At 41.7% G+C, this 21,443-nt stretch overlaps 1 protein-coding gene across 2 annotated transcripts in view; it reads left to right on the plus strand.

The window, feature by feature from the left end:
• Nucleotides 1-21,443, plus strand: part of LOC127574100 (deubiquitinase DESI2) — a 148,840-nt gene that overhangs the window by 118,144 nt on the left and 9,253 nt on the right. For both annotated transcript variants that reach the window (XM_052022776.1, XM_052022785.1), the window contains exons 2-4: nt 6,267-6,339; nt 7,025-7,118; nt 11,735-11,876. In XM_052022776.1, the coding sequence (XP_051878736.1) occupies nt 6,267-6,339; nt 7,025-7,118; nt 11,735-11,876 (309 nt within the window). The remainder of the gene's footprint in view (nt 1-6,266; nt 6,340-7,024; nt 7,119-11,734; nt 11,877-21,443) is intronic.

The following is a 21,443-nucleotide window of genomic DNA, read 5'->3' on the forward strand; positions in this document are numbered from 1 at the left end:
AATCATGTCGAGATCTTCTCTCCCTGCCTAATAGAAATTGAACAGCACTGCTCGCTACTGCTCAAAGATCAAAGGCGCTCTGCAGCTTAATCATCTGACCAAGATACACTTTGCAACAGTGCAGCAGGAAGAAACCGGGTTTCAAGAGTGGCAAGTCACCAATAAGTCAAAATGCATCTACTCAGATGTTGCTTGAAATGGTGTCAATTATTTTTAAATAAGTGAGTTGCAAATAGTACTTAATTAAGAATTCATTCAGCAATAACAAAGGCAATATTTAGAGTCATAGGTAGAGTCAAAAGGTCATAAGGCATGGAAATAGGTCCTTTGGCCCATCGTGTCTATGCTGACCATCAATCATGTCATTATATCAATCCTACACTAACCTCATTTTATTCTCTCCTCCATCCTATCAACTGCCTCCACCACCTGCCCACACCATGGGCAATTCACAGTGGCCAATTAACCTCACATCTATACATCTTTGGGATGTGGGAGAAAACTGGAGCACCCACGTAGGCACAGGAAGAATGTACAAACTCCACACAGCTTAGTGTTAGATCTGAACTCCTGTCTTTTCTGCATCTCATTCTTTGCCTGCTTTATTTCTTCCAACAGTTCAGTCACTTTTGTTAAAGACATCAGTTGTCATGAGCAATACTTTCAGTGCCCAGTTTCAATAAATGATCTGAATGACTTCTGAGAAGGTGTTGAGTAATATCAGAATCTATTGCATCAAAAATGATATTTGAGTTTAGAGCATATGTGAAAGGTTAAGATTCAAGAGGAGATGGGCATTGATTAACACCAAGGAATTGGAGTCTGCCCAGGGGAAGAGGAAAAATCACGTTCAGTTATGGTGATAGATAATCCCTCAGTTCTTCTTAAATAGCTTTAGTAACCCCAGGCTGTTATTTTCCTCCTTTCTGTTTAGCTTCCAATATGAACCTCTTCACTTGGACCATTAGACATGGTTAGCCAGAGACTGGCATGGCAAACAGCTGAAGTTGGTGGTTTCAACTTTCAACAAAGTATATATTTTATCAGCCTTCTGTTTCCACTGGCATTCTGAGGTGTAACATATATCAAGATTAGGATTCTTTTTCAGTGTGGACTTTTAAAACTTACTCAAGCATAAAATAAGCAAAATCTTCAAGCTCCCGATCATTAAATTCAATCCTTTTTTCCAACTTCTCTAGTTGCAGATTTCAGGCATCCAAGCCGTTTCAGATCTTTCCCGAGTTTCATTTGCTTGCTTTATCAGTTGTTGAAATCAGCAGATTCCTGAGCTTGAAGATTTTCCAAGCACAAACCCAGAGAAGTGCAGCTTGATTTGCATGGCAAATCTGCTGAAATGCCAATGAAGCTGGCAGCAAATCTGCTGAGTATTGTCAAAGAGTTGATGACACAGAAATTTGGCTCACCTTTGTCACTCTGACTCATTAGAATTACTTTGCATTTTTAATTTGGAGCGCTGTGGCTTCAATGATCAGATGCACTGCAATGAGATCTGCAGATGGTGTTTTGGTTCCGGGATAGGAAGGCATGTATTTTACCATTCGTGCAGACTGCCATTTGCTGGAAGTATTCAGGGCAAGTAGGTCGGGAAACCTGTGAGCATGCTTCATTGACTTAATGCCAGCACTGTTAAAATTTGGAGCTCAGCACTGCAACTGAAGTCTCATGTAACAGTTGAACTTTGAAAGATGTACCCACATCCAACACTATTTAAAGAGCTCATCCACTGCCATCAGACTCATTGCCAATTGAATTCTTCTGGTTGTGCCTATATTTGTATAAATGCTTTGTGCTTCCCAGAGTTTTTATTTAAAAGTTGCTATAATATGCAGGGAGAAATGGGCCATGGACAGGACACAAACAAATTCCTCCCAGACTTGGGAGCATTAGACAGCATTCCTTAACTGGGAAAAGGCACAGTGGATGTACAGAAAGGTAAAACAGCCAGAAGATTGAGGATTCGAGGCAACATTTTCAGAGAGCAATCCCACCCAAATCTCAGCACAGGATAGCATGTCAGTTCAGCAAAGGAGTACCCACTGAAATCATGGAATGTCAAAAGCATTATGACACAAAGGAGGCCATTCAGCCCTGAAGTCCGTGCTGACTCTGAGGACCAATCCCATCAGTCCCACACCCTGGCTGCTCTTCGCTCAGCCCCGCAGTTTATTATAGGAGATAGGAAGGTTCAGTGACGAGCTCCATTCTTTCTCGCTGCCCATGGTGGATAACCCAATTCTACTGACTCCTCCATGCTGGAATAGAGTTGCATAGGCATTGGGTGATAGCAAAATGTGTGACCATCCCACCCAACATAGTGAGCACAGGCAGGTTATCCTGATTGCTAACTGAAACCACAGTGCTCCTGTAAGAGATGCAGGCTCCCTCTTTCTATCTTGTTCACTTCCTTTTTCATAATCTCACTCCTCCCTCCCCTCTTTCTCTCTCTACCTCTCTCCTCTTTCTCTAACCTTTCCCCATCCCTCTCTCTCCCCATCTGCTTCTCTCCCTCTCTCTCTTTCTTCCTTCTATTCTTTGTCTCAATCTTTCTTCTTTCTCTTTTTCCTCCCCTTCTCCCCCTCACTTTCTCTCTCTAATTAGTGCTCTCTCTTTCTCTCTCTCTCTCTCTCTCTCGCTCTCTCTCTCTCTCTCGTCTGCCTCAATAAAACATCCCAACTATGCCATCCAGACCTCATGAGTCAGATGATTTCCCTTGAGTAATATTGGCAGTCAGTTCTGAATCAGGGCAGTTTTCTACTGTGGGTCTGCAGCTAGAAATCCACATCATGCAGGATCCGTAACAACTGGCAAACACTTTCATCCCAGATTTTATTTGAACTCAGGAGCCAGAGATAAAGGTCAACTCTGAAAACCCTCTTTGCTATACTTCTGGTGTATTAAATTGTTTTTTTACTTTGAGTAGTGACTCCAATCCATATTGGACAGATTTCAAAAAAACTCATATGTTTCAAAATATCAGTGTCAAAGTGCTGAATGGTTTCCTTCTGCACTTCAGGTACATTGATGTGATTAGCACAACCATTCCAGAAGAATGAGTGTGACAAAATATATCTTAGAATTACTTATGAATTAGATCAGCCGAACTCTAATATGTCGCCATTTCAGGTATAAGTTATCCTCCTGACGTTGAAGGTACTTGTCTGCTTCGTTTTCACGTTTCTAAATCCATTTAGGCCACTTATTGGTGATCAAAGTAAGGGATAAAGCCCCGAGCCTTCCTGAAGTATTGCGCTAAACTGTGGGTCTAATCATACCATCTTGGTGCTATTTCAAGAAATCTGCCTTTCCTTGCACCCAAATGAGCATTCCTCATGCCGATCAGTCAGTTCTGCTCACTGCTGCAATTTGTCAGCACTGCCACTTCAGAAGTACTTTTCAGTGACACCACCAGAATGTCAGGCATTCATAGGTTTTCTAGGGGGCTGTTTATTGTTGTAATTTTTTCCTCCACTAGGCCTGATCTTCTGTAGGATTTGACCAGCGAATAACCAACAAAACCACAGGGATCTTGAAGGAAGACGCCATCAAAAATTACATTCACCATGATCAGGGTTGTTAGTGCTGAGAAACAACACTCCAAAAAATCAAATATTCTTTCAATCTGGACCAACCCAGAACCTGTTTTGAACAGGCAGTGACTGACTGTTACTATCGAACAATGTCTAATTTCAATTACTTCCAGAGCACATGAAGTGTTCATTCTCCCACTCGACCAAATACTGCATGGCTGTGTTGGAGCAGATTAGATATAGAACAAGTCTCAAGTATCCATGTCTATTAACAGTTTGCAGCAGTCATGTGAAGTCTCCATACATTTCTACGTAGCTTTTATTTCCGTATTAATTAAGCTTAGGAATAATTTTTCAGCAGAAATAAATATTTAATGCCATACCGTAATTCCACTGGTTCAAGACAGAGAGTGAATTTTTATCTAATGCTGTCTTAAAATAAGTACTGAAGTGGTCCTGATGGTGGTGCAGATTACAAAATGGATAGAGAGTGGTGGACTGCCATTCACTTTCCACATAGGCAGTAGATAAGAGAATGGGACGAGCAGTAACTGTTAACAAGGTTGCTTCAGTAAAGGGGACTTTAATAATCTTGGCATGATAGATGCTGTCTAATTATACAAGAATTTTGTTTTAATAAACATGATGCTCAGAATCAGAATGAGGTTTACTATCACTGACATATGTTGTGAAATTTGTTGTTTTCCTGTGTTTCCCATCCACGTTTTGCTAGCTCATCAGAGCTCACCTGCTTCATTCCTACTATTATTCTACTTATCTGCCTTGTTTTTTTACCAAGGTAAGTACAATCTTCTTAACACATACTACCCGTAAACCATTCTCAGTCCTTCATGGTGACCAGAATCAGAATCAGGTTTATTATCACTGACATATGTTGTGAAATTTGTTGTTTTGCGGCAGCAGCATAGTGTAAGACATAAAGCCATAAACATTACTATAAGTTACAAAGATAAATAGTGCAAGAGAGGAGTAACAAGGTAGTGTTCATGGGTTCATGGACCATTCAGAAATCTGATGGTGGTGGGGAAGAAGCTGTTCCTGAAACGCTGAGTGTGGGTTTTCAGGCTCCTGTACCTCCTCCCCGACGGTAGTAACGTGAAGCGGGCTTGTTCCGGGTAGTGAGGGTTTTTAAATGATGGATGCTGCCTTCTTGAGGCACCACCTCTTGAAAATGTCCTCGATGGTGGGGAGGGTTGTGCCCATGATGGAACTGGCTGAGTTTACAATCCTCTGCAGTCTCTTTTGATCCTGCACATTGGACCGTCCATACCAGGTGGTGATGAAGTCAGTCAGAATGCTCTCCACTGTACATCTGTAGAAATTTGCAAGAGTCTTTGGTGACATACCAAATCTCCTCAAACTCCTAATGAAGTAGAGCCACTGGCGTGCCTTCTTCGTGATTACATCAATGTGTTGGGCCCATCTGTGATCAAGGGTGAATGCTGGGGAAAAGAACATTTCAGGACAGTGTAGCTTGGTTAGACATAGACTAAAGCTTGGGCTGGTTGATCCTGATGATGTACATCATATTTTTCCCAGTAGGATGTGTTCTCTGATACGCTTTTCTTTGAAATTTGCTGTCTAAAATTATCTCAACTTACGTCAGGCTAAGATACTGTATGCTCACACAGTGATAATATCCCCAATAATATAACACAATAAATTGGGATTGCAACATTGCTTCATCCTTACAATATTATAATTGTAAAAGGGATATAGAGGCACTGTAGAGGATGCAGTGGAGATTTACAAGGATACTATCAGAGGTTACATTGGATCAGGAAAGGATGAACACATCGGGTCTCTCTTCTTTTGAGAAAAGAAGACTGAGGATGACCCAATAGAGGTTTTTTAAAATGATGAGAAGTTTTGATAGGACAGATGCGGAGAGAAGTTCTTTATCCAAAGGGCAGAGCGAATGTGGAACACCTGATCGCAGTGAGTAATTGAAGCAAAAAGCATGGATGGAATTAAGGGGAGCTTGGAAAAGCATGTGAGGGAGAAGAGAATAGAGGGTTACAATGATAGATTTAGACAAGGAAAGACTAGAGGCTAGCAAAAACACTAGCATGGACTAGTTGGGTCATTTCTGTTCCAAATATCCCATGTAATCCTATGTAATATTTTTCTATTTAAATAAAGCTTATTTGTCAGAGTGAAGAAAATGCCTCATGCTGTGATTTGACAGCATACTTAAAATTGGGATTGCATTCTGTAAGAAATTGACAGAGTGTCTGTTGATGACATAGTGTTTGTTGGGGACAAGTCCAGGTGCATGTTACGGTATAGCGAACAAACTCAAATTAGTCAGAAAATAGAGATTGTTTAAACAGAGTGGAAACAGAACTTCTGAACGAGACTGTAGGAACTCCCCCAGTAAAAACAGGGTAAAAGCTACAGAAAAGGAACAGCGAGTGGCATATAGTTATATACAAATTACATACATAAAATCAACCCCAGCCATTTACAACAATGTGGTCAACAGGCTCGAATGATAAAGGTATTATTCAGTTATCTACACTCTGTCTGGGAATAGTGTTGTCATGATTATACAGCCAAAAAATAAAAGCGTTCATTTTAAAAGTGACAAATGAAGCAATTATGTGTTTAATGCCTTGTTAGCATCTAGATACTGCAATGCTAGGCTTCATGAACATCTCGTTAATACACCATTTACTATTTGTGTTTCCTTTGCAGTATTGGATTAATGAGTACACATCTACACTCGGAATAGGAGTTTTTCATTCTGGTATTGAGGTGTATGGAAGAGGTAAGTGCTGAGACTTTGTACTGTATACTTGTGCATCTGCACCTCTTCTTCACAGTTCAGTCTCAGCTTAAAATTTAATAGACCTCAGACAGGTCGTAGGTCGTCAAATACACTAGAAAATCATCTTTTCAATGTTAGTATTTAAATTCAGTTTAGAGTAAAACATTCTTGCCTCATTTTTCTCACAATATTGGGCTCTAAGTAAGTCTAAAATGTAATTATTTCTCAGATTTTTGCAAATACATAGGATTATCCTATGAAACTGGTAGAGACTACAGGGAAGTTGGGAGAGACTAGCAATGTAGGCAAACAGGGACGTCCCCCTCGGTTAATCATCATGCCATAATGTTAAAGATGAGCACATGTATCCATTTAAAAGTTGGTGTTTAATTTCCCATTCATACCCTTGAAGACCACCATGTCCAATCTCAAACTATGGCCCTGATAAATCTCTAATCATTCTCATGCAAGTTCTCTGCTTGGTATTTATATTCCTTATTGGCTAACGCCATCCACTCCTTTGACTTTCCATTGCATTATTATGGCATGGAAGGAAATTTCAGAAGCGGAGTAGAACACACAGCTTCCACCAAACTGTGCATTTAGTGCATGTCAGCAGAGGGGTTTCATCCCTGTGGGTTGCTGAGCCTTGCTGAAGTCATCTTTTCTCTGTTCTCTTTGTCAGAGTACGCCTATGGTGGCCACCCTTACTCTTTCAGTGGAATCTTCGAGATCACACCCGGAAATGCTGCTGAGTTGGGAGAAACATTTAAATTCAAGTAAGGATTTATTGAAGTAAACACAATGCAGTTTGTGCAAGTCTGAGGCGCACATGTAGTAGGTCGCAAAGTACAAAAGAAATTGCAGGAGGAACTAGCTGTAACTTCTTGTGAAAATGAAGAAGTGAAGACATAATGATAATATGTACGTGATAAATTGGTTATAATTTTAGTCATTAAGTATTTCAATCCATTTTGACCCATCAAACTAGATGTGGTTAAACCACTGAAATTAGCAACGTATAACAAAGGCAGCTCCAATACAACTCCTTTGATTCACTACAGTATATTAAACTCTACATGCAAACCCCCTGGGAGAGACAGCTTCTCCTGTTATGTTAATCGCTCTATTGGCGCAACATTAAGGTGGGTTTGCAGCTCTAATTTTGGGTTACTCATTGTTGCTTTGTTACCTGTTTGTGGTAAGAGAGTTCCTTGAGCACAGCCGCTGGGAGATTATAATCCATGCTTTGATTACAGTTCAGCATCTTGGAGGTCTCTTCATTACTTTGGAGATCTGGAGGTCTGGACTGGAGCTAGATGGGTTTGTCTTTCTGCTTGTTAAATCTACAATTACAGAACATATATTTAAATAAAAATGATTTTTTAAAAAAAATTAGATTCTAATTCTGGACTGGATCTCTGATCTACCAGATCAGCCTGCTGCTGCTTACACTGTCTTACACTGGGCCTCTGACAACCAACTTAGCCATCAATGGCACAAGTGCTCACAGCCACAAGAGAACAAAAAACAATACCACAGAGAGGTAGACCCAGCAGATAGAAGTCACGTGCAAGAGATAAAATGGCCTTCATGAGACTGCAGCCTCTTTCTCAAGTAGCTATCATTCTGTCCAATCAAGTTCAAACTAGGAATCTAGCTTCGTAAGAAAACACGGCAAAGATGTAACATTAACTATTGCAGGACAGCTGTGTTTTTTGCAATTAGGCTGTGCATTCATTGCAAAGATCATGGTAGATGGAGTACTGCAGTGGATCCATAAATTGGCCTTTGACCTCTGGTTCAAACCCAGCCCAGGATGAAAGCCTGTTTTGTCTATTTGCAGATTTCTTGGTTATTATCTAAATGGGTTCTAGTTGGAAGGACCCACAGGACGAAACAGCAATCTCAGTAGCTTGATTTACCGACCATTTTAACATGACAATCTTAACTGTTGCTTCACGAAGCACAAAACTGGTGTGGTAAGGATTGAAGTGCTGTAGTTGAGACTGAGCAAAGAGCCTTTTCCTAACCTGAGCATCCAGTGCTGGCGGCAGATGGTAAAATACAAAAGCTGCCTCGTCACTGAGTACTAATGCTCCTTGCTCTGGTGAGCATATAAATGAATTAAGATTAAAGGTCAGTGTCTAACAATCAATAAATCCATTCAAGAGTCTCTTAATAAAATGGCTGAACTCTGCATGTACATTCTTCATTCTGAATAAGATTACCTTGATTGTTTATGTGCTGATCAAATAGAAGCATTTACTGGTCACCAGAATTTGGATGTGTGCAGATTATAATTTCCATTAATGCAAATTTAATTTTGAGACCAAATTTATAAGAAGCTGAAGATTTTACTCAGCAAAACTCCTTATAAACTCTATAATGAAGGTCCATTCACTGCCTGCTGCTCTTTATTTACATTGGCTGTTAGTTTTTTATTCCCCTGGTGTTGGTCTCATATTTACACTTGGTTATTCAGGAGCATGCAGCCCATGACTAAGTAAATGCAGTGCCATTAAAGCCCCTAATAATCATGCTCAAACAAAGATGAACTTTATAAATCTTTGCAAAATCAATATTGTAGAAGGTGCAAAGTAAACCAGCCATGAGATTTCACAGGGATAATCTCCAGTTTTAGGGTGGACTTGTGACTCATTTATCTGGACCTTACTTCATGGAATCACAGAATGGTTACAGCACAAAAGGAGGCTATTTGGCCCATCGTGTCCATGGCACCTCTCTATCAGAGCAGCCCACTAGTTCCACCCTCCCACCCCTTCTCTGCAAACCTACAAATTTTTCTTCAACTTATATTTATCCAATTCCTCTCAAAGGCCACGATGGAATCTGCCTCCAGCACATCTGTAGGCAAAGGATTCCCAGTTCCAGCAACACACAGAGTAAAAACCTTTTTCCTCATGTCACTTTTCATTTGCTTTCTACCTGTGATCTCTAATCCTTGAACCTTCCGCTAAAGGGACCAGCTTCCCAATAACCACTCTGTCCTGTTCCCTTCAATCAAATCTCCCCTCAGCTTTCCTTTCTACGAAGAAAACAATCCCAACCTCTCTAATCTATCCTTGTAACTATCCTTTTCCAGACCTTAATGCCTTCACATCCTTCCCATAATGTGGCAACCAGAATTAAACACAATACGTCAGGTGAAGTTGGATTTGTATCTTATAAAAGTTCAGCATAATGTGCCTGCTTATACTGTATGCCTCTATTGATAAAGCCCACAGATGTGTAGCACTTAGTAACCACTTTCTCAATCTACCCTGCCATTTTCAATGATTTGTGCACACATAACTTCCGGGTCCCTCTGTTCCTGCAGGTCTTTCAGAACTATCCTTTATTCTATATTGCTTCTCCTCATTCTTCCTTCCAAAATGCAGCATCTCACATTTCTCCACATTACCCTAGTACTGCTCATTCCACCAGCCCATTTGTATCTTCCTGCAGTCTATCACTCTCCACCACGCAGTTCCCAATACTGCAAAGTTTTGTGGCACCTGCAAATTTGGAAATTGTGGCTTGCACCCATTAATATAGTTCAGAAAGAGAAATGTCTCTATCACTGATCCTTGAGGAATGCCATTATTTACCTTCCTCCAGTCTGAAAAGTAACCATTCACCTTAATACTTTATGCATTTATTTAGACAACCTCATATTCATGTTATGAACATCCCTTTCATACCATGTGCTTCAACTTCGCTGCTAAGTCTATCTTTTATATATATATATATATATATATATATATATATATATATATATATACACATACATATATATATACACACATACATATATATATATATATACACACAGACACACACACACACACACACACACACACACACACATATATATATATGCCTTTTCAAAATCCATGTACACCACATCAACTGCATTGCCTTCATCAGCTCCATCTGTTACTTCATCCAAAGATTCCATCAAATTGGTTAACCATAATTTGCTCTTAATAAATCCATGCTGGCTTGCCTTATTAATCTACTTTCCTTCAGGTGACAATTAATCTAGTTTTAGATCATTGTTTCTAAAAGCTTTCCCAACTTCATAGTTCTTATCTTTTGTTTTTTTATTTAATACTTGCAGGAAGTATTTTTCTGCTGCCTATTCCAGTTTTACCTCTTGTTAAATTAATTGCCTTTTTATGTTCTTAAGCCCCATCTAAATTCTTAGTGTTGCCTTATCTCCAGTTCCTGGTTAAAACGTTTATTGAGCACAGTCTGTGATCCCAGCCTCGCTCCATGATTCAGGAATTGCTCTGTGGATTCAAGATTTGCTTTGGAAATCAGGCTTCGCTTTGTTTCAGGCCTCTGAGAGTCAAATCTGGCTCCATTTATCGATACAGCGGTTGGAGGTTCCTGCTGTATTTAGAGCTGCTCGTCAAAGAATTGTTGTGTTCTTGAACTATCTCAGTAAATGCACTGTTGGAGGTTCAGGGTGGTGTTATCTTTTGATCCACTTGTTAAGTGTATTAATTAATACTGAACAACTGGCTTATTTCATAATACTCAACATGATTTGAGGTGTACAGATGTTTTCAGAGGTCCTGGCCCAGCTCAGTCAGCCACAAATCCCCTTCTGGCTACATTAGGAGCTGAAGATGGTGAGAAGTTGCCATTGGTTTAGGTTTCTTGTCCTCCCCACTGTATATTTGTTCAACTATGTAAGTGGTCTCACTTCATGGATGGGAACGGATCTTGGGCCTGCTCATTTGGGCAGGTGTGCACCACTCTGCTAATCATCAAATGGAGGACCTGTTAAAACCAGTAATTCTTTTAGTAGATAAAGTACGTTATAAAATATACAAATTATAAATTGTATTTATTGAGATAAATTAAGTTATTGATCTAGAAATCTCACAGAATCATGAGAATTCACCCTTTAAACATGGTAGTGTAGCAGTCAGCGTAATGCTATTACGGCGCCAGCGATCCGGGTTCAATTCCGGCCACTCTCTGTAAGGAGTTTATACGTTCTCCCTGTGTCTGCATGGGTTTCCTCTGGGTGCTCCGGTTTCCTCCCACATTGCAAAGACGTACAGGTTAGGAAGTTGTGGGCATGTTATGTTGGTGCCAGGAGCATGGCGACACTTGTGGGCTGCCCCCAGAAAACTCTATGCAAAAGATGCATTTCATTGTGTGTTTTGATGTACATGTGACTAATAAAGATATCTTATCTTAAACACCACTAAGAATCTCAAAACACTGTGTAGCAAGTACAGAAACTGGCTTGTTCTCTTGGTGTTCATCAATGATCCTCAATGAGGTGCACAGCACATCCTCCAACTGTGAGCATTGCCACAGGAAATCTATATGTGCAGAATGTAACCCTGAAAAGAAGTCTGTTGTTTTTATTCAGAGAGGCCATCGCTCTCGGCACTACAGACTTCACCGAGGAAGATGTTGACAAAATTATTGAGGAGCTTGGGAAGGAGTTCAAAGGAAATGCCTATCACCTCATGCACAAGAACTGCAACCACTTCTCTGCAGGCCTGGCAGAGGTATGAGAACATGTGTGTTACTGAATGCACTCTAACATTCCTGTATGATAAAATATGAAACTACACAAACATACCTTAATTAACTAAGAGCATCTTTAAATGCATTTGTGAATGGTGGAATGGATTTACTTTATGCTGTAAAATTAATGTGCTTTGCATTGCATTCCAATTGTCCTGTAGGATTCCACAGTGCCAAAACTATTAACCCTAAGTGTGGTTGTATATAAGTACTGAGGAAGAGATAAAGACTTGTGTATTCGTGTCACATCCTTGGCTGAATTTGTCTTCATATCTTAACTTTTCTTTTACCTATATCTCAGATGAGCATATGAACAGAAGTACCATAGTGTTATTAAATGGAATATATACAAATTCCACCATCCTATGCATAATCCGTAAATCTGTATCTCCATCCTTTAAAAGAGGCAGAATCATTATTACTTTTCTCTTGTTAGTGAGGGGTTTTCTGGAAATTCAAGATATCACCCATTCTTTGCTGCTGATAGCCTTCTGCCCTTAAGTAGCTCCTCACTGTTTGAGGAAAGTGGAACACATACTGTATAAAGTTGTTGGATAACTGAGTGTAATGGCAAGGATTGAGCACTGTTAGAGGAAGGCTAATTTGGAGTTTTTAAAGATATATTTGGATGGTGGAGGAGCAAGGTCTGCTATATGTAGTCTCTGTTATGAGAAAGTTTCTTAAATAATTACTCTTTTTTCAATTACTGTGTCACAGTTTTTTGTTTGGTAGTTGAAGCCTTGACAGTCCAAAACTTAAGTCTATCACTTGTACTTTGCAAAGTTAACAATGTCCAAGTCTAATGCATGTCCATAATTTGAGGTATACTGTTTACTAAAATTTATGGAGTTCCCATTGTGTCTTAAACCTACCTGGTGACAGGAATTGTTGCAATCTAAACCAGATTTACACAGATTAAATCCAATTTATTGGCAATCATATAACTTACAGCAGCAAAAATATTTTGTCCATTCAATGCCACATAAAGAAGTTAGAAGAATACTTTTAATGCTTTTATCAAGCAAGAACCAATCTCAGTATTAATTGAATATCTCATTCTCCTGGATTTATTTGGTCCAACTATCAAATATTGATAATGGACTTAAGAAATATAAAGAAGAGTACAACAAGTTGGCAAAATGTGGATGTGCGAACCATTTACTGTAAGTGTTTATACAGTACATAAAGAACTCAGCATAGAATAACATAATGAATTGCAGGAAACAAGGTATATATTTTTCACTTTGGTACTTTTTCTCATTTTTGTGGCCATTTGTGATTCCCTACACTTGCCCCCTTTACCAGCCACTTCATGTGCTTTTCCCAAGGCCTCACTTACTTGTTGTAGTGTTGTGGGACTGATGAAGCCAGAGGCTTGACTGTCCCACTGTGAGGAGAGGGCTGCAGCCAATGACCAAGCCTCAGGTCATGAATCCTGAGACCCCGTCCCGGAACAGCCCCAGTGGCACCAGATCACTACTCTCAAAGGCCTTTGAACAGTTTACAATGTCTCCAATAATCAGCTACATCTGAAAACAGTTCAATTGACTTTAAATAATGTATATATATAAAATAATTAAAAAGCTAAATCACTTACAAAATCCTGAAGGTACTAAAAATATACAGATTGAATAAAATAAAGGAAAATAAACAAAACACTTACCTTTTCAATCACGGCCAGTGACCCCAGTCACCTGAGTTCACATGACATGCTCAAGCCATCCTTGACCTATAGCTGAGGGGCCAGGTGCGAAGTGCCCCAGCTCCCTCATCTTGGGTCATTTGTGCTGCATCCCTGAACTCAGTACTGAGTCCAGCAGCAGAGCAGGAGGTCGGAGGTACTGCTGGACCTTCAACTCATTTCTGTTTTGCGCAGACGTCAGAGACTGCCTGCCTCATGTAGAGGACCCAGTAGGTGATCGTCAGGAGAGAGAAAGGGAATAGACAGTCAGTGCAGGGTATCCCTGTGGCCGTTCCCCTCAATTACAGATATATCATTTTAGATACTATTGGGGGGACAACCTACCAGTGGTCAGGTCTCGGGCACTGAGTCTGGCTCTTTGGTTCAGAAGGGAAGGAGGGAGAAGAGGCAAGCATAGTGAGAGAGGATTCATTGGTTGAGGGAGTAGACAGGAGGTTCTGTGGACGAGAATGAGACTCTTGGATGGTATGTTGCCTCCCAGGTGCCAGGGTCAGAGATGTCTTGGATAGAGTCCATAGCATTCTTAAGCAGGAGGGTGAGCAGCCAGAGGGCGTAGTACACGTTGGTAACAATGACATAGGCAGGAAAAGTGACGAGGTCCTGCAAAGTGAATTCAGGGAGTTAGTTCTAAGTTAAAAGACAGGACCTCCAGGGTGGTGATCTCAGGGCTGCTACCCATGCCACGTGCTAGTGAGGCAAGAGATAGGAAGATAGTGCAGTTTAACACATTGGTAAGCAGATGGTGCAGGAGGGAGGGCTTCAGATTTTTTGATCATTGGGCTCTCTTCCAGGGCAGGTGGGGTCTGGGCAAATGGGGCGGTTTGCACTTGAACTGGAGAGGGACCAATATCCTTGCAGGAAGGTTTGTTAGTGCTGCTTGAGGGGGGTTTAAACTAGAGTTGTAGGGAGGTGGGAACCAGAGTGGCAGGGCAGCAAGTGGAGGGGCTGTGGAGAAAGTAGATGTTAAGACTACAAGCAAAGATGGAAACCGAACGGTTGAGTGTGGTGGGACTAATGTTCTGAGTTGCGTCTATTTCAATGCAAGGAGTATTGCAGGTAAGGCAGATGAACTTAGAGCATGGATCTGTACGTGGAATTATGATGTTGTAGCCATTAGTGAGACTTGGTTGCAGGAGGGGCAGGACCGGCAGCTCAATGTTCCGGGGTTCCGTTGTTTTGGACATGATAGAGGGGGAGGTATTAAAGGGGGAGTGGTGGCATTACTCATCAGGGAAAATGTCCCGGCACTGCTCAGAGAGGACATACTAGAGGGCTGGACTACCGAGGAATTTGGATGGAACTGAGGAATAAAAAAGAGACGACCACGTTAATGGGTCCATGTCACAGACCTCCCAATAGTCAACGGGATTTAGAGGAGCAAATTTGTAGAGAGATAGCAGACAGTTGCAGGAAATGTAAAGTTGTGATAGCAGGTGATTTTAACTTTCCACATATTGGCTGGGACTCCCATACTATAAAAGGACTGGATGGGATCAAGTTTGTCAAATGTGTTCAGGAAAGTTTCCTTAATCAATATTTAGAGGTCCCAACGAGAGAGAATGTGATACTGGATCTCCTCTCAAGAAATGAGACAGCGCAGGTGACAGAAGTGAGTGTAAGGGAACACTTTGGATCTAGTGATCATAATTCCATGAGTTTCAAGATAGGATTGGTCCTAGGGTTAAGAGTCTAAACTGGAGCAAGGCCAATTTTGATGGAATCAGAAGGGATCTGGCAGGCGTGGATTGGGATAGGTTGTTTTCCGGCAAAGAGATGCTTGGTGAGTGGGAGGTCTTCAAGAGTGAAATATTAAGAGTACAGGACCTGTATGTTCCTGTTAGGATAAAAGGCAAGGCTAACATGTTTAGGGAACCTTGGTTATCAAGGGATATTGCGGCCCTGGTAAAGAAAAAGAAGGAGGTGCATATCAGGTTAAGATAGTTAGGATCAAATGAGGTGCTTGAGGAGTATAAGAAATGCAAGAGAACACTTGAGAGAATCAGGAGGGCTAAAAGAGGACATGAGGTTGTTCTGGCAGACAAGGTGAAAGAGAATCCAAAGGGTTTCTATAGCTATATTAAGAGCAAAAGGATAGCAAAGGACAAAATTGGCCCCCTGGAAGATCAGTGTGGTCATCTATGCGTGGAGCCAAAAGAGATGGGGGAGATGTTAAATGGATTTTTTGCATCTGTGTTTACTCGGGAGACAGACACAGGGTCTATAAAACTGAGCAAAAAGAGTAGTGAGGTCATGGACCATATCTGGATTACAGAAGAGGAGGTGCTTGCTATCTTGAGGTGAATTAGGATGGATAAATCCCCAGGGCCTGACGAGGTGTCCCCTTGGATCCTGTGGGAGGCTAGTGCAGAAATTGTAGGGGCCCTGGAGAGATATTTAAAATGTCCTTAGCTACAGGTGAGGTGCCAAAGGACTGGAGGATAGTTAATGTTGTTCTGTTGTTTAAGAAAGGCTCTAGGAATAAACTGGGAAATTATAGGCCAGTGAGCCTGATATCAGTCATGGGTAAATTATTGGAAGGTATTCTGAGGGACAGGATATATAACTATTTGGATAGACAGGGACTGATTAGGGATCGTCAACATGGCTTTGCGCGTGGCAGATCATGTCTAACCAATCTAACAGAATTTTTCAAGGAAGTTACCAGGAAGGTTGATGAAGGGAAGGTGGTGGATGTTGTCTACATGGACTTTAGTAAGACTTTTGACAAAGTCCCGCATGGGAGGCTGCTCCAGAAGGTTAAGTCGCTTGGCATTCAGGATGAAGTGGTCAATTGGATTCAATGTTGGCTTAGCGGGAGAAGCCAGAGAGTGGTAGTAGATGGCTGTCTCTCTGAGTGGAGGTCTGCGAATAGTGGTGTGCCATAGGAATCAGTGCTGGGTCCATTGTTGTTTATCATCTATATTAATGATTTAGATGATAATGTGGTAAACTAGATCATCAAATTTGCGGATGACACCAAGATTGAGGGCACAGTGGACAGCGAGGAAGGCTATCAAAGCTTGCAAAGTGATCTGGAGCAGTTGGGAAAATGGGCAGGCGTAGTAGTGTAGCGGTTAGCATAATGCTATTACAGCGCCAGCGACCTGGGTTCAATTCCGGCCACTGTCTCTAAGGAGTTTGTACGTTCTCCCCGTGACTGCGTGGGTTTCCTCCGGGTGCTCCGTTTTCCTCCCACATTCCAAAAGACATATGGGTTAGGAAGTTGTGGGCATGCTATGTTGGCGCCGGAAGCATGGCGACACTTGAGGACTGCCCCAGAACACTCTACGTAAAGATGCATTTCACTGTGTTTCGATGTACGTGTGACTAATAAAGAAATCTTGATCTTGATCTCAATCTTGAAAATGGCAGATGGAATTTAATGCAGACAAGTGTGAGATGTTACACTTTGGGAGGACAAACCAGGGTAAGACTTACACCGTGAATGGTAGGGCACTGAGGTGTGCAGTAGAACAATGGGACCTTGGAATACAGATCCATAATTCCTTGAAAGTGGCATCACAGGTAGATAAGGTTGTAAAGAGAGCTTTTGGGACATTAGCCTTTATAAATCAGGGCATTGAGAATAGGAGTTGGGATATTATGTTGAAGTTGTATAAGACATTGCTGAGGCCAAATCTACCTACAGAAAGATATCAATAAGCTTGAAAGAGTGCAGAGAAAATTTATATGGATGTTGCCGGGACTTGAGGACCTGGGTTATAGGGATAGGTTGAATAGGTTAGGACTTTATTCCCTGGAGAGCAGGAGAATGAGGGGAGATCTTATAGAAGTATACAAAATTATGAGGGGTATAGATCGAGTGAATGCATGCAGGCTTTTTCCCCTCAGGTTGGGTGAGACTATAACTAGAGGTCATCAGTTTAGGGTGAAAGGTGAAATATTTAAGGGAAATCTGAGGGAAAACTTCTTCACTCTGAGGGTGGTACAAGTGTGGAATGAGCTGCCAGTGGAAGTGGTAGATGCAGGTTCAATTGTAGCATTTAAGAAAGGTTTTGATAGGTACATGGATGGGAGGGGTTTGGAAGGCTATGGTCCGGGTGTAGGTGAATGAGACTAGGCAGAAAACCAGGCTGGCATGGACTAGATGGGCCAAAGGGCTTTTTTCTGTGCTGCAGTGCTCTATGACTCTATGACCTCGCTCAAGGTTCTTTATTGAACTGCTGGCAAAAGGCAAGCATGTACGGGCCCACACTTTCTAAATGGAACCTCTTATAAACCGAAAGGCACGACATTTTTCTTCTGTTCTTTGCAAGATTTAGGTTCCCAGGATTTTAACAGTTAACTTGAAATTGTGGCGAGTGCTTACAAGAGATTAGCAAGGATACCTCTCCAGAGTATTCTCCATCAGACCCATGTCTGCAGGTTAATTCCCTTTGACTGAGTTTATTTAGATGAGATAATGGAGAAAATTGTCTGAATTTGTTATTGGCAGTCCCCTTTTCCCATATGCTTTACCTATTGGGGAAATGCAGTCATGTTTCCTCATAGTCCTTCAAGTAAGAGTCAAATTTTTAAGTGTGAGGAAGAAATTAAAAGTATCACCTTATAGCCTAATCCTGTACTCACTGACACTCACACAACATGTTGGGCCATAGGCCCCTTTTTGTACTATACATCTCTATGACTCTGTCACATGCTTTAGACCTATGTCCCCTGCGAGCAATTGAGTCTGGACACCACAGCCAGACATTGAAAATCAACAAATTGTGGATGCTAGAAATCTGAAATAAAAGCAGAAAATGCTGGAATTACTCATTAGGTCATGCGTGCAGAGAGAAACAGAGTTAATGTTACAGATCAATTCTTTCGAAGGGCTTTTGACTTGAATGGTTAACTCTATTTCTCTCTCCACGGATGCTGAGTGACCTGTTGAGCACTTTAAGTACTTTTTTATTCCAAGTGAAGTAACTCAGCCTGCATCTGATAAGCAAACTTTAGATGTAAATCCCAGTTTTGAGGTTTATAAATGCATTGCAGGCAAGTTTCACAGCTGTCGCCGCAGAATTAGTCCTCTAATCTTTTTCCTGCAGTTATCTCCTCTATATTAGCCAGTTCTTTGTCTCTGCAATACAACTAAATCATTTCCTACTTTCTCTGATCATCTTCTTCTTTGGACCTTTACTGCTGTTAATAAGAGGCTTTATTTTCCTTGCAAAGAAATTTGCAACTTCCCCACTGGCTCTTCAACTGAGTAGGTGCAACTGCTGCCAATAAAGAACCTTAACTAACATTGACCCTGTGGTTAATAACAGCTCTAAATGTTTGAAAATATTATGTGTGGCAACCTAGCCAACAAAGCAATCCTGATTCAAAAAGGCAACTTAGAGGAACAAGAAAACCACCCAACAAAACCCTGAACAGCCCACACACCATGGTGAAAGACAGCTGGAAATGTGTGGCTCACCATTACCGCTACCCTCACCGCCATTCAGGGCCCTAAACAGTCCTTCCAGGTGAGGCAGTCCTTCACGTGTGTATTCATCCGTGTCATTTATTGCATCCGGTGCCTCCTCCTCTACATCGGTGAGACCCGACCCAGATTGGGGGATCACTTCGTCGAGTACCTTTGCTTGGATGGATCTCCCGGTGGCCAGCCATTTTAATTCCACTTCCCATTCCCACACCGACATGTCTGTCCATGGCCTCCTGTACTGCCAAGTTGATGCTAGACACAGATTAGAGGAGCAGCACCTCATATTCCGCCTTGGGAGTCTCCCAACCTGACAGCATGAACTTCGATTTCTCTAACTTCAGGTAACCACTCCCCTCTGTCCCTTATTTTTTTCCTTATTCCACCGGCCCCCATTACCCCATCACTTTCCCCTCCCCCACCCTCTCAATCTGCCCATCACCCACACATTCCTCCCACCGGTTCCCCTCCTCACCTCCTTCCCTGTATTCCATGGTCCACTGTCCTCTCCTATCAGATTCCATCTTCTTCAGCCCTTTGTTACTTCCCCCATCACCTCCCAGCTTCTTACATCATTCCCACTCTCCCCCTCCCTCACCTGCCTATCACACCCCCTCGCCTGGATCCACCTATCACCTGCTTGCTCTTGCTCCACCCCTTCCCCCCACCTTTTTATTCTAGCTGTCTCTCCACTTCCTATCCAGTCCTGACCAGAAACTTTGACTGTCCATTTCCCTCCATCGATGCTGCCTGACCCGCTGGGTTCCCCCAGCTCCTTTGTGTGTTGCTCACTGTGCTTTTTCTTTAAAGAGAATAGTTTCTTTGTTTGAATCAACAGATCATTCACTTATTGCTTGCCCTCGAGCCATAATCTTAGTGCATCTTCTCAGCAGGAAATGGTGCAACCATAAGTACCTATGATGCCTGGTTCTCTGTGGGAAGGGCTGCCGATTGCTGAAAGACTCATTCTGCCCCTTTTATGTTGTCATTCAAACATGGCCATGATGACTAAAACATGAATTGCTATTAAGAGGCTGAACATACATTAAAGTACATATACCCTATCGCTTCTTATTGCCCAGTCTTTACGGTATGTAATGCAAGTTACACCTAACACACATCTGAGCTAATTGGGTTCTCCTCCTGCATTCCATCTTCACTCTCCTGTCTTCCACTCTGCATTTAGAACAAGGGAAGGTTGATTGCCTCTGTTCTTTCACCTTATACTCCCACCCCTACTCTGCATAAGCTATATGGACCCAAAGGCAGAAACTCCTGCGTTCTTATACCGTCAGGAGATCTTGCGTGAGCTGTGGATCTGACTCTGCTTCCGTGACACCAATTGTAAGAAGAGGTGTCTCACAAGACTTGCTTTAAATTTCTTTGATATAAAATATTAACGCACATGTATTGTGCCGCATTATGTAAACTGAACTTCCATGTGCAGCTAAATTTTGGAGGCAGAGAACAATCTGCTCCCGCTACCATGTGGTTCATTTAGCACTGTTGACCAAGGCAGAGATCTGAGGCAATCGTCATTTACCATCAATGAGAATGCAGAATAAACTGTCTGCAGCAAAGCTTCTGTTATGAAAATCCCAGAAGAATAGAAACAATGCCTTTACTGATACTCCTGGCTTCTCATTAGTAAGTAAACAGCATTTAAAGGGATTTGTTTCATTATCCAATTTATATAATAAGTGCTGGCCATGACGCATGGTTTCAAAGGGAAATGCCAAGGTGTGGCCACTCACCCTGCACTCACGTGAGCTGTTGCAAAGACGTGACCTGCTGAGCGACAGGTGCCATTGCATGTGTAACCACAGTGTGTCCCTGGGCTGCTGGAGCCTAGTCTTTCTGGTGTTCCCCAGCAAAGTGCAGGGAGCTTGCCACTCAGATCCCACACCAGCTCAGACCTGCGTAAGAATGGAGATCCCAATCATTTCAATAGGACAGTGAATTTTGTAAACTTTGTGGGCCTATATAACTGTCTGCCCCAAGAACCCTTACCTTTCTGGCTGGTATTTTGGGCAATCAATTACATGGGTCCACAGTGTTTACCAGCTGGATATTTTGGCCAAACAAGTCAATGAAGACTGAAACTGAACTTAAAATTTAAAAAAAGTATCAAAACATAAAAAGATAGGAGCAGAATTAGGCCATTCAGCCCTTCAAGCCTGCTCTGGCATTCCATACAGTCATGGCTGATCCTCCATTTCAATGCCATATTGCTGCTCTCTCCTCATATCCCTTGATGTCTTTTGTGTTTAGAAATCTATCCATCTCCTTCTTAAATACATTCAATGACATGACACCACAGTCTCCTGTGGTGGAGAATTCTATAGGCTCACTACGCTCTCAGTTCTAAATGTGATACCCTGTATCCTGAGACCATAACACCCACTACCCCAC

Source organism: Pristis pectinata, chromosome 1 (genome assembly GCF_009764475.1).
Source record: "Pristis pectinata isolate sPriPec2 chromosome 1, sPriPec2.1.pri, whole genome shotgun sequence".
In the NCBI taxonomy this organism is placed as follows: domain Eukaryota; kingdom Metazoa; phylum Chordata; class Chondrichthyes; order Rhinopristiformes; family Pristidae; genus Pristis; species Pristis pectinata.